The following is a 14,529-nucleotide window of genomic DNA, read 5'->3' as shown; positions in this document are numbered from 1 at the left end:
ACATACTGTAAAGCCGAAATCGATACTGCGCTATCTGACTATATTACCCACAACGACTTACCAGAAACTTCCCCAATCTCAATATGGGAAGCGCACAAGTGCGTTATCCGTGGTAAGCTTATACAATTGGGCTCCTATATTAAAAAACAAAAATCCGCACAGATTTCGACCCTTTTACAACAAATTAAATTACTAGAGGCGTCGCATAAACAAACCATGTCTAAAGAGGACTATCATAAGCTTATGGAATCTCGTAATATTCTTAGCAAATTACTTTCGAACAACATACAGTTGTCCGTTAAAAAGTGTAGAAGTCGCTTTTATCACTGGGGTAATAAGCCGGGACGTCTTTTGGCTAGAGCGCTGAGAGCCCAGCGAGCATGTGGATTCATACACACACTTAAGGATAGTGGGGGAAGGCCTCAAGTTGAAACCTCTAAACTTGCAGAATGCTTCCAACAATATTATTCTTCTCTTTATAACCTACCTAATACTAATCCTGTATCCTCTAATCCTCTTACTTCACAAAACGTTCTTGATTATTTGGCTTCCATTTCCTTTCCTACTATCTCACCTCTAGATAAGCTGGCGTTGGAGGTTCCATTCTCTGTGCGTGAGCTAGAGTTAGCATTAGCCTCTTCACCTACGGGAAAGTGCCCTGGCCCTGACGGCTTAACCATAGGTTATTACAAGAGTTTCCAGAATAAACTAATCCCTATGATGTTGAAGGCTTTCAACCATATCTCAGTGGAATCGCAATTTTCTAAACAATTCCTAGAGGCACACATCTCAGTCATCCCCAAAGCTGGTAAGGACCCCTCCCTGTGTTCGAGCTACAGACCCATTTCATTATTAAATATGGACCTTAAATTATATGCCAAGCTAATAGCTAATAGGCTAAACCCCCTCATTCCTCAGCTGATACATACTGACCAAGTCGGATTTGTTAAGGGAAGGGAGGCACGTGATAATACCACAAAAGTCCTCAATTTGGTACACTTTGCTACTACTCAATCAAAGATCCCTATTATCCTACTCTCCACCGACGCTGAAAAAGCGTTTGATAGAATTAATTGGTCTTTTATGAGGTCTGTGCTGGTACACATGGGATTGGGTCCCGTGACACTGCATAGAATTCTGGCCCTTTATTCCTGTCCTTCGGCGAGGGTGAGGGTCAATGGTGAGCTGTCTGGATCTTTCTCCATACACAATGGCACGCGACAAGGCTGCCCTCTGTCGCCATTGATTTTCATCCTTTGCATGGAGGCTCTGGCCGGATCTATACGCGCCAATCCACTTATTTCTGGGATTATGGTAGGTGAACAGGAACACAAACTGGCTCTTTTTGCGGATGACCTATTGGCTACTGTTTCCCACCCGGTGACGTCTCTGCCTCACTTGATGCATGAGTTTGACCGTTTTGGAAAGTTGTCCAACTTTAAAATTAACTTCACAAAATCTTGGGCCTTAAATCTGTCTGCGCATGCTTCTGTAGTTTCGGGTTTGCAGTCGGCTTTCCCATTCCCTTGGCACCCTTCTCATATTACCTATCTAGGGGTTAAAATTCCTAAAAACATGTCGCATCTCTTTAATATTAATTTTTCTCCCATCCTCTCCTCCATTCGAATGGACTATTCCCATTGGCATTTGAAACAACTTTCTTGGCTGGGTAGAATAAGCGTGGTGAAGATGAATACGCTTCCTAAATTGCTTTACCTCTTTCAGTCTTTGCCCATTCAGATTCCAGATTCCTGGTTCCGTTCGCTAAATGTCTTAATTCAGCAATTTATTTGGTCTAGGAAACAACCTAGGATTAAACGTACTCTTCTAACTCGACCAAAACAACTGGGTGGTCTCCAACTCCCAGATATCAAAGCATACTATCACACTATCCACCTTAATAGAATTCTTGAGTGGACTAGATATAGAGAGGTGAAGCAATGGGTTGCCCTTGAAGGTCGCTTCATGAAATTTCCCCCTGAAATAACACCTTGGCTTCCTTCCATTCCTAAACTAGATTTCCATCATCCAACAATTTCTCCTTCCCTTTCGGTGTGGAATTCTTTAAGAAATCTCCCTTATATTTCTTCACGCTTTGGACCTCTTACTTCTTTTTTGGCTAACCCGGATTTTCCCCCTGGTATTGATTTTAATCAATTCCCTAACTGGGTGCGGGAAGGCCTTTTTCGGACTGGCCAGCTGGTGACTAAGTCAGGTATCAAAGCATTTCTTGATATCCAGGAAAGGTGGTCAATACCTCATTCAGATTTTTGGAAATACCTGCAAGTTCGCCATTACCTGTCCTCTGCGGGTAGAATGAATGTTTCTAGTCGAGATCTCACTGCTTTCGAAAAACTTTGCATTTCACCAACCGATCCATCCCACACAATTTCTGCTATCTACCAGATACTCCTTAACAACCCTTCCTGTATCATACCTCCTTGGGCTAAAAAATGGGAATTAGATTTAGGCATTACCCTCACAGAGCAAGAATGGCAAACAATATTTCTCAAGGCACACTGCAGCTCAACTTGCTCAATTATCAAGGAAACGCAATACAAAATTTTGATGAGATGGTATAGACACCCTACACTATTACATGCCATGTTCCCAACAAAATCCAACTGTTGCTGGAGATGTCTTAGGGCTCCAGGGTCATTACTACATATATGGTGGGACTGTCCACAGCTATCTAAATATTGGTTGGAGGTCATTTCCGTTTCACAACAAATTTTAGGCGCGCCTGTCCCCACTGATCCAGCATTTTGGTTAATAAATTATTCTGAGTCCTCACTGGGATACTACAAAAAGTCCTTGCTGCGCCATTTGAGTAATGCCGCAAGAGCTGTCATTCCAATTCTTTGGAACTCTTGTAACCCGCCCACACGTAGGGACTGGCTCCAAAGACTCGATTACTACATGTCAATGGAAGACTCTTCAACCCTCTCCATCAATAGCCCTTTTATTCTCACTAATACTTGGCTTCCGTGGTTGGAATACAAAAACTCTATGGAATATAGAAATTATATGTTTCCAGCCGTAATTACCCCGTAATATAGACTGCAGCTTCTTTATATTGGCTAACCACTTACTTTTAAAACATGAAGACCCTTCCCTGTTCCCCCATTTTTTGTTACTTAGTATATAGTTTTTCTTTTTACTTTACCTTCTTTATACTGTGTGATGTGTTTATTGAAATGTAAAAAAGTGGTTTCTAATTTGCGTACATTTGGACACGTACACGTTGATAATGTTTTGCTTCTGTATGATGTACGTTCTTTGTTTGAAACCTCTAATAAAAACAGAATGCAAAAAAAAAAAAAAAAAAAAAAAAGGGCTGGAGACAGCCCCCTGTGCACCGGCTCTACTCGGGCACATTCTCAAAACTGGGGCTGATGGGGCATAGAGGGGGAGGAGCCAGTCACACTTTTAGATTTTTAAAGTGCCGGGCTCAACTCAACCCACCGTCTATACCCCACTGTCATGAAGCTCCAGTGTCCCCTAGTGGATGAAGGAGAAATAAAAGAGTATCAATACAACAGCTAGCAAACAGCCACAAACAATGCATATGTAATATAATAACAATCGGCTCTAAATCAACTACACAAACACAAATGGTAGGCTATAGAGCACTATCTACCTTAACCAAGGGAGAGGTATACAGGGAGTCTGACCCAAACCCTCCTGAGACCAACAGCTACAGAGCGCACTGAGCGTGGACCATGAAACATCTCATATACACGTGGAGGGTAGGTGGAGCAACCCAGATGCATGAAACCCTTCATAGGGAGTGCGTCTGGGACGTGGGAGGAGCTGTCGGTGGAGCACCTACCTCCCTTAAGCTGCGTTAACCAGCTGGGTTGGCCTTGTGGCAGCAGAAGCGTCTGCTGCCGATCCCCGATGTCAGACAATAAGGCCCGGTGGTGTAGTGAGGACGTGGACAATCCCGGGCCCTGACTGCAGCAGCTTCTGGTGTGTCTCTGACACCAGAAGCAAGGACTGCCAAGCGCGATTCCCTGTAAGCAAGGAATCGCCTTACCTGATATCTCCATGCATCCAGTTGCAGTCCGGCTTGCAGCATTGCTGCTAGCAAGCTCAGCCGCGACCCGTCGGAATCACCAGCCCAGTACTGATGTTGCGGCCCAACAGAAGTAGATGGAGTCGCACTACATGTATCTTAATTCAGACGCTTAGTACTGCCAACCCAAAAAACATAAAATAAAAGCTTAGGACTGCCTGAGCAGTCCCCTGTTACAAAGGTGCGTTTTGATCCTGCTGCATCAAATGAACAACTGAAAGCCTGTGGCCAGGGGCGGGGTATATAGAGGAGGACCTGAGGCATCCTGGGAGCTGAAGCTTTAACTGTTTGGTGCCTGAATCTCTCCAACCATAATATCCCCATGGTATCCCTGTGGACCCTGAAATAGAAACAATGGTCCTCTACTCTGCATGTACATAAGGCTACATGGACATTTAGGCCCAAATGTAATAGTCTCCGATTTGCTGGTCCCAGCGCAATTCTGGCCATATAGCAGCTACATTTAAAGCAGCCAAAAAAAAAAACTTAATGGAGCTTTAAATCTAGTAACTAAGGAAGAAATTAAAGGAACTAAGCGGAACTTATACAGTATAGTTTGTGTTTTACTCTGAAATGTTTCGTTATTGGCATTCACAGAACATGAGTTGGTAACAGTCATGTACATAGACCAAAGCATAGCTTATTCCACCCAGTTTCCGATTTATGGATATAGCTTGGAGGAGTTGTTCTGTTTAGCTTGTAACATTAACAAGATAACCTACAAAATTAATCCACAGAATGCTCACCTCACTGTGCATGTATACAGAAAACTGCACATTTTGCCTTCTCAAGTTGGCCATTCATTTTACCAGTTCTACCGCGGCCACACGACAGATCAGAATGAAATAACTTGGCCTAAGCTCTATTCAAATACTGTAACCACCACTTATTGCACACTCTGCCTGATTAATTACGGATTGCTATTGCGACCGCAGCTCCATACTCGCACGCAGGTCTGCTGTAAAAATATGCTAATGGAATGCTATCGTAATGCCGTCGCACTTCCAGCATAGACACTCCCACTGCCTCCCACTACTGCTATAAAAATTACAGCAGCCCTGACCTTACTGTTTGCAATGAGGTTAGCAATTTCCAAGTAAGTAATCAAGCTGCATATGCCGTGGCAATGGCTAATTTATGCACACCCATGTAACGGCGTTTAAATGGACAGGCACGCCTGAGTTTCTTCAACCACTCCCCCGTCACCACCCCCCAAATGTTATCTACCTGTCACTCTGCTCTGTGTAATCGCAGTGCGTTCTCAGTGTAGTCTTCGCACACTGTGATGCATACGCATGCGCAGTACGCAACAGTTAGCCAACTGCGTGCGCTGTTGCGATCCATAATGAATCAGGCCCAGAGTATGTAAAGATAAATTAAAAGCAGACGTTGTAGCATTGCAAATTGACACAAGGCAAAAAGGCGGAGGACTCCTGCGTAATTTCGCCACTTTGCTCATATCAGTGCCACATTATCAGACTCACTTGCCGTGGAGGTGTTTTTTTTCCACAAATATATTTATATTCTTCTATGGGTCTTAGGGCCCGATTCAGACTCGCTCGCTAAGATGCATACTCTCGCTGCTATCGATGGTATGCAGTGTGTATGCATTGTGCGCATGCGTATGTATCACAGTGCACCTGCGCATACCTTAGCGAAAGTTCACAAAGCATTCGGTCACTGCCCATAGACAGCCCAGCAGAGTGAGTGACAGGGGAAGCTGTTTGTAGGTGGTAACAGGGGCTGGACATTAAAACCGGGGGAGTGGAGGTGCAAACGCAGGCGTGCCTGAGCTTCTCAACAGCGTTTTACAGGTGTGCATAATAATAAGACAGCATCATAGTACACGTCACCTGGCTGGTTTTTACACTGAACTGCTCGCAGTGCATGCAGCAGGGTATGGTCAACCTCAAGCGCTGCGATCGGGTCCAATGTTACCCGATGTACCGATGGTTGCATACACTTCCTGGACATGATGTGCACAAGTGGGTGTCTTAAAACAGGCTGGTGGATGTCTGCATACACTAGGTGATCGATTTCTAAGAAATACTGGGCGTGCTAATGCATTGCTGTGCGATAGCACTGCCTACGCAATTTGCATACACATCGTGCGAGCGGCTCTGAATCAGGCGCTTAGTTCTAAACGCTCTTCTTAATGTGTCTAAACAGCTAAATAGAAGTATAGAACTACAGATCATATGCAAATAAAAATATGTTAATAAAGGATCTAATCCAATTTGAAAGTGACCTGTTTGCCCATCGGCTCCCCAACCACATGCATACAGCTCTCCTCGCTCTGTCCTGAACAGACTATGATCTTGGCCACATGCAACCTGCAAACACAACGAGAAAGACAGCATTAACAGAAGCTAGCTGCACAAAAGTTCTTTGAAAGGAAAGGAAAAGGTGAAAACATTGCTCTATACTTTAAGAAAAAAAAACAAAAACAAAAAAACACAGCACTAACACAATGCAATCTGTCACAAAAATGGATAAATACTATTTCAGAAGTCAACAAGTCCTGCCACACACACCAGGCGCATCTCTCGGAACAGATTTAAGTGGCATGCTAAGGTTCAGAAGATTTACCAGCTAGGACAAATATGTAAGTTTCAGACATAAAATTTAAGCTCAATATTTTATAATGAAATGAGCAATTTAATTATTTTATTATTTAGTTACAGATCTGGCACCAATATGTTATCAGCGGATCCTTTAAGTTCTGTAAGTTGCGAGGTGGGGCCTCCATGGCTCTGCCTTATTTTTACAGCACATACAACAGATACTCGATCAGATTGAGATCTGGGGAATTTGGAGGCCAAGTCATCACCTTGAACTCATGTTCCTCAAACCATTCCTGAACAATTTTAGCAGTGTGGCAGGGAGCATTTACCGCTGAAAGAGGCCACTGCCATCAGGGAATACCATTGCCATGAAGTGGTGTACTTGGTCTGCAATAATATTTAGGTAGGTGGTACGTTTCTAAAGCTGGATACACACTGAGACAATGTCATTATAATTTGGCCAAATCATATCATGTTGTGTGTATGCTCGCAGTCGCATGTGATATCGTTAGGTTTGATGTGCTGCACATCAAACCTGGCGATATCACATCCGGCGTCATGCAGTGTAATAAACGACAGAACGAGTGCTTGTTCCGCCATTCATTACATCGTTCTGATGTGTACCCAGCTTAACATCCAAATGAACTCCGGGACCCACAGTTTCCCAGCAGAACATTGCACATAGCATCACACTGCCTTTGCTGGCTTGCTTTCTTCCCCATAGTGCATCCTGATACCATCTCTTCCCAGATAAATGACGCACACGCACCCAGCACATGACGTAAAAGAAAACGCGATTCATTAGACCAGGCCACCTTCTTCCATGGTCCTAATGCTCACATGCCCATTGCAGGCGTTCTCCGTGGTGGACAGGGAGCAGCAGGGACACTTTGACCTGCCTGCAGCTATGCACTGTGTATTCTGACACCTTTCTATTATTAATATAGTTAATTTGGAGTTGAGCACCTGTATTTCTTCTTTTTGTGCATATATCAATTGTCTCCAGAGGTAGCACATCCAATTATGTATATATATGTTCTAGGTGTGCAGTCTGAGGTCCATTTCCTATATAAATCCATTGCTTTGCACACCTGGAAAGCCTGAGACACTTTCCACTCAGACTAGCACCCTTACTACATTGGTTAGAGCATGGAGTCTGGCATAGTAATATGCACACAAGTCAGAGGCACAATATAGGTAAGTCCTGCAAATATTTAGACTGTAGTGCAGCTTTGGTTCATTTTGGGGGCGTGGGTTCCCCTGGATTGCTTTGGTTGATCTGTTTCAGGTCACTGCATTATAACACTTTTCTTTTATAACACATTTTAACCCTTCACTGTTTGTTTATTATACATGTACCTCACTTTTATTTTCATTCTTTACATGCAGCAGCAGCTGCTCTTAACTATCTCTTTTACACTGCACTTTTTTAACTATGGCGGTGCCCTGGGGCGGCTTAGCTGGGCCAGTTTGAAGGTGTCCTGCGCTCTGGATTTGAATCCTAGTATGTTAGGGACCTACCCGACAGAGGTTACCCAGATGTGGTGGGTAAGCCCATAACCTTGGCCAAGATTATGCCAAAAACTCTATTTCATTGCACAAATGTATTTATTCAGTTAATTTGGAGTTGAGCACCTGTATTTCTTCACCTTTCTATTATAGCCAGAATTAAAATTTTTAGCAATTTGTGCTACAGTAGTTCTTTTGTGGGTCGGACACCCTTGAGGCACCTTTATGGTCACCCATATTTTTATTTTTTTTTCAAGACAACCCTAAACCAAAATAATTACTAACAGTCCATTTTTTAAAAAAATAACGAGAAAAAAAATGTAAAGAACTGTGCTATTGCTCCCTCCGTCTCTCGTCCATTGCCCCCTCGATGTCTCTCCCATTGCCCCTCCATGTCCTCCCCCCTACTTACCTTTAGTTGTGATTGTTGGCGCCATCGCAGCATCGCTCCTCAAATCAGACACTTCCTGTCTGTTCTCCCACAATGCACTGTGTTGTAGGACCCATTCAAAAACAGGCAGCCTCAAGGTTCAGGGTTTAAGCATATGCAGACTAGAACCTTATTTGGAGAGCCAAGTTGTGTAGTATGGCAGTCACTTGGCATCACCATGCTTGGAGCCGGGTTTCTGGCAGGCTTGAAATCAAATTGCCACTGGACTCAGGACGGGGAGGCAGTGCATATGGGAGCATAGTTCAGTTATTAATTTATCTAGGGGAGACCTGAGGAAAGCAGCCAGTCAGTGACACAAATTGAGGGTCCTGAGACTGTCAGGTATTTGCAAGTTTTAGAATTGCTCACATCACATCTTTAACAGCAGTTACAGTCCCCTGAAAGGGAATACAGATTGTTTCCAGTAATTGAAGGTCTCCTCAGCCTACAGAGATCAAGGGAGGAGGATAGAGGGATTATTATAGCTTGGAGCCATGATCTACAGGAAAGTATTGGGCATGGAATACTAGAGGGCAGAGTACTGGCACATGGTGTATGACAGAGCAAGCAAAGACCCAATTACTAAGATTGTTAATACAGATAATTATCTTAAAATATGTCTAGGAGACCAGACCAGACCAGCCCAGTGGCTCCTTTCCAGAGTCCAAAAGACAACAGATCCCGGTTTTGTATACAATTTTATTCACAATGTGCCATCATCATGCCATTTTATATCTAGAGCAGACAATATATGGTAGGACAGTGACTGGCTAATTGGCAGGTTAATGTTCGTTCCCCCAACATTAGTTCCAAAAGTAATGTAATGTGAGCTCAGATAAATAATAATTTCTAACAAACTACAAAACATCTGAAAGCCTGTAATATTGTCTATATTAGCCATCTTGCCTGCACCTTGTTAATGAACAATAAGGGATATATTTAGTAAAGTGTATTTTTTTTTTAAAAGTGGAGCTGTTGACCATAGTAACCATTCAGATTCTATTTATTTATCTAGCACCTTCCAGAAGACAATAGCTAGAAACTGATTGGGTGCTATGGGCAACAACTCCACTTCTAAAAACCCGCAATTTAGGAAATATACCCCAAAGTTCTAAGCAATAGACTAGAAATGAATGTGCCATGTTGTGTCCTAGTAGCCATTTAAATTTACACAAAGCCATGTACTATATACTAGTTTCAATAAATATAATCATTTACAAAGTAAGAGTAGTGGATGGCAGCACCATGCCAAAAATTACTATACCTGAACAACTCTGCTCTCCAGCTTCCGAACCCTGTGAATCAACTGGCTTTCACTAGTGGAAAGAGACACAAAATAGTTAAGAGACCTAGGGGCATATTCAATTTGAGTTGAAAAGTCAGAGGTCGGACTTTTCACCATCATTGCCGTTTTATCCTGGGATAAAGTATCAGGCGCGTGCCTGCTTATGCCTGTATTCAATTATTAATCAGCGAAAACAGGACCCGGTGGAAAGGTAAGTATCGAAAAGTCCTGTAACTTTGGGGGAAATCAGCCTGTCACCCCCTAGAAGATGGTCTGACATGGGGATCACTATGGGTACCCTCGATTTGTCCTGCTGAAGGTAATTGGGGTTTTTAAACACCTGCGGCAGGTGCATAAATGCGGCTTTGAAGAAGTGGTGAAGAATAGCACTTAGCTTCTTTTTTTTTTTTTTTTTTTTAATTACTAGTCCCATTAAATTTGGGGCACCCAGCAAGCATATTTTTAAGTCCCTAAAGTGATTTTTTATTTTAAATTCTTCAAAAATCCACCTGCCGCAACCACCCCCAATCTAGAAAACACCTGCCGCATACTTGGGGACCCCCTCCTGAGTCAATTTCGCTAGTTTTTAGGTTTATCCCTCAATGAAACCACTTTCTTTGGGGTGTCCTATGCTAATTTTTTTTTTTTTGACACAGATTACTTTAAGGGGACATTTCAAAGGCTGCAGTCTTTTTTTTTTATTCTGCACCCCAAAAGCCCAATTGTGCACTTTTTATCGCCACCCCTGCAGTGGTGAAAACTTATCCCCGTTTTTTTTTACAAAGACTTTTCGCACCAGTGAAAAGTCTTTGAAATTGAATAGGGGTATAAGTCAAACTGGCGAAAATTAAGTCATCGGCGATAAAGGAATATTCACCTCTAATTGAATATGGCCCCTAGTGTTATATATTCATATATTATAGACTAATATATTGAGATTTAAAGATTTACAAAGGAAAAAAATAAATATGTGGCAATTTCTGGACAATAACACCTACATGTAGCCAAAACATCTAACCAATGTAATATTTACTTTAGTTAAAAACAGTCAGAAAATAAAGTAATATATTTACAAGATCCTGCTAGTTCTCCCCATTCCTGATCATACCGTTTCTTTTGATCCAACAATGACATCTAAAGCTGGGTACACACCAGGCCGACCTGATGACCGAATAATTGTTGAGTGCATACACACTTACCAATCGTTCGGCCGATGTGTCTGCCCTGATATCACAACTAGATGGGCATTTCAATTTGCCCGCCAAGGAGATGTCAGTCACTGGCGGGACCCTGCAGCAAGTGTACGGGAGTTGGCCTGTACACACAGCCAGACGTGCTGTTATATCTGCAAGATATATTGACAGTCTGTGTTGCAGGGCAGATGCAATACGGTATATCTGAGCTACGTTGTGTCGAAGCTGAGTAATTGGCTGAGACAAGTTCAGTTTAAAATTGAATCGCGGCGATGTCATCTTGCGACTGGCCGCAAGACGCCATCTTGAAAATGAGATCGCAAGACGCCATTTTGTGAATGGCGGCTAAGCGCCATTTTAGATAAACTCACATTTTAGTACATGTGGCGATAATACTAATAACACCATGCGATTGCATCTCCCATCATTTCTCATATACACGATAATACGCATAATAGCGCTGTTAACTAGTCGCATATTAGCGAATGCACAAGACCCCGAATGAAAACACCGTTTAGTAGCTAAATGCGCTCGCATCCGCACCAAGTTAACTAGCGTCTTCATATCAAACCCCGTACACTCACACATTACATATTCACTTACAAGGTTCCATTAGCTTTAAGATATAAGATTTAAGTTTGTTCGGTTAATATAAATGATGTGAAATAAAGATATTTGGTAACTAAGGTTTTATACATGCTAAGAAAGCAGTGTTTGGTTTTCTACTGATGCGTACTCTTTCCACAGTATTCCGCCGGTGTAATCGGTGTGGAGATCGCATCATGCATTCTCGAGTTATGGATCGCAGAGACTTCAAGCAACAAAATTTATTAACCGTTAGGATGTTACAGGAGGCGGGAAGGGAGAGACCCCCAGCTGTTAGAGGCAGGGAGAGTCTATTTGAACCAGCTGTTAAATGCTCCGTAACAGATGGATCCCCCCTTGGGAACCAATAGCATCAGCAACAAACGTCTCTATTGTTTTACCTATTCCTGGGGGTATAAATATGTGTACTCCAACACTGGCTTTTAATCTTCGTGCCGAATGCTGATAGACGAGGGGTTTCTTGCTGATGCCTAGCACCTGGTACCGGAAGCGCTGCGTATGTATACTGTACTTGGGTCTGTATAATTCCTTTTGCGCCTAAATTGTGTCTGGATCAATTGCGTGTAACTGTATGAACTTTTACTTGAATAATACTTGTACTTTGGAACCACAGATTCCGGGTCTAAGTCTTTATTTACTGTATGGCTGCGTACGCAAATTAGCGTTATCCTTAGAAGGTATAGGCAGGATATTAGAAGGTATAGGAAGGTGTGTATAGAGGTTCTGATCTAGTTGGTCACAGACATATCGTCTGTACACACCCGCCAATGCACTCTAGATATATTGCTTGTTCAATGGAACTGGCAATGGAACTGGCGATATATCTGTCAGTGTGTATCCAGCATAAATACGCAATTTAAAACAGTGAATTGTGGAAATTAGAGTTACAATAACAAAAGTTTCATATACTTAAACCAGGGGTTGGGAACCTTTTTTCTGCCGAGGGCCATTTTGATATATAGAACATTAATCGCAGCCTGGTGCAGGCCACGCCCCCTCCATGTGATGTCACACAGGGGCGGGGCAACAATCACAGATGATTACTGCAATGCCCGGAGTATCCTGAGGATGCTCCGGGGAGCTGTAAGGGCAGCGGTGTGACTGTCTGAAGCATCCTTAGGCGGCACTGCTGCATAGTTTCTGGCTGCAGGGTGCCATTCTAGGCACCCTGCTATCCAGATGAAGCTAGCAGAAAAAAGCTCAGAGGGCCAGACCAAATGATTGTGGGGGCCTTATACGGCCCCCGGACCTGTGGTTTCCCCATCCCTGACACTATGGGGTGAATTCGATTACACCTGATAATTTTTGGGGGCAAATAAAATGGAAATTTAATGCTCTAATTACCTTCAGGTGATTCAATTAGATCCCATCTTATAGGTCTGAAAAAAAATGTTTTTATGCGAATACACATCCGTGATAAGTACATGGATCCTCTGTGTTAATGCCTGCTCCTGCCTGAAAACAGATAGTTCTCTGGGAATTTTTTCTTAGGAGCCTGCTGAGCTCCTGAAAAGAAATGTCCAAGATAAGCAGGGCCGCCAAGAGTGGGGGTAATTACCAGGGCCAGTTGGAGAGGCCCGGGTCCAACGCCGCCTTCCTCCTTAACAGTCAGCAGGCCAGCACAAGCTGCTGTATGCTGGGCTACAGTGGGACCAGGGAGACTGGGAGCAGTCACCTCTCCCTGTGCGGGAGACGATCTCCCCAATTACGCAACGATCTCCCATGCATCATAGCTCCAAGCGATGTACACCATTAAGAAGTTAGAGGTGTAACGGGCAGGGAAAGGGATACACAGTTTTGAGTAGCAACAACAAAAATGCAATTAATGGGCAGAGCTATCTATCCAGTGCATTTTTTATATTCTTGTTCAGTCTTTTAAAATCACAACGTGCTGATGTTTCCTAGACATCCTTTTTTTTATTATTTATTTTTATTAAATTCTTTATTTACAAAGCTCACAGAAAAAAAACATGGAAAGACATAATAAACATTACAAATGAGCAGTTTTTTTTTTAAATAAAATAATTGGTAATAAGCATATAAAGGGGTCAGTAGAGGGGGGGGGAGGAAACAGGGCTACCAAGGGAAGCAAGGTACCATAGAGAATACCAGGTGGTGGACAGGAAACATTAGAAGGAAGAAAAGCGTGCTGCTTGGAGAACAGTTAGTTAATTAGGGGGTTTGTCACAGAGGGGTCGAGATGGGGGGGGGGGGGGGGAACAGACTCAGCCACCGTGCACTGATCACACATGGGTAGTGAGTGTGGAGAGCAGAGGTGGCAAAGTGCCTTCGTACGAGAGCCACGGAGCCCAAACCTGAGAAAACATATAGCCAGATTTGTGACTTTAGGGCAGAGAGGATTGGTGGAAGAGGGTTTTTCCAGTTACGAGCAATCAAACTTCTAGCAGCAACTAAAATGTGGGATAACAATTTAACAGAGAGCGGTTACAAAGATTGGGAGGGGGGTAACTTAAAAGGAAGGTCCATGGGTCATTCGGAATCGGGGTCCCAAAGACAGTGTTCAGAAGAGCATGAACCAAGGTCCAGAAAGGTTCAAGGGTCGGACAGGTCCACCAGATATGGGTGAGGGTACCGCGAAGGCCACATTTTCTCCAACAGAGGGGTGAAGCAGAGGGAAACATATGGGAGAGCCATACTGGAGTATAGTACCAGCAGTAATATACTTTGTAAGAAGTTTCTTTAAGGCGAGTAGAGATAGGAGGTTTTAGCAATTACCAGTCTCATTTCGTCCCAAGCCTCGTTGTCAGGTGGAGGGCCAAGATCCATTTCCCAGGAGGATTCACGGGGATTATTAGTAGGGAGAGCAGCATCGAGGAGAATAGTGTATATTTCAGAAATCATCC

General features: G+C 43.2%; 1 protein-coding gene across 3 annotated transcripts in view; it reads right to left on the bottom strand.

The window, feature by feature from the left end:
• RCC1L (RCC1 like) overlaps positions 1–14,529 on the bottom strand; it is a 50,929-nt gene that overhangs the window by 23,220 nt on the left and 13,180 nt on the right. For all 3 annotated transcript variants that reach the window (XM_088445906.1, XM_088445908.1, XM_088445909.1), the window contains exons 6-7: positions 9,846–9,897; positions 6,327–6,411 (exon numbers count right to left, since the gene is read on the bottom strand). In XM_088445906.1, the coding sequence (XP_088302032.1) occupies positions 6,327–6,411; positions 9,846–9,897 (137 nt within the window). The remainder of the gene's footprint in view (positions 1–6,326; positions 6,412–9,845; positions 9,898–14,529) is intronic.

The sequence above is a fragment of the Taudactylus pleione genome, unplaced genomic scaffold (assembly GCF_031769625.1).
Source record: "Taudactylus pleione unplaced genomic scaffold, aTauple2 ptg000391l, whole genome shotgun sequence".
Taxonomy (NCBI): domain Eukaryota; kingdom Metazoa; phylum Chordata; class Amphibia; order Anura; family Myobatrachidae; genus Taudactylus; species Taudactylus pleione.
This window is presented reverse-complemented; position numbering and strand designations above follow the sequence as displayed.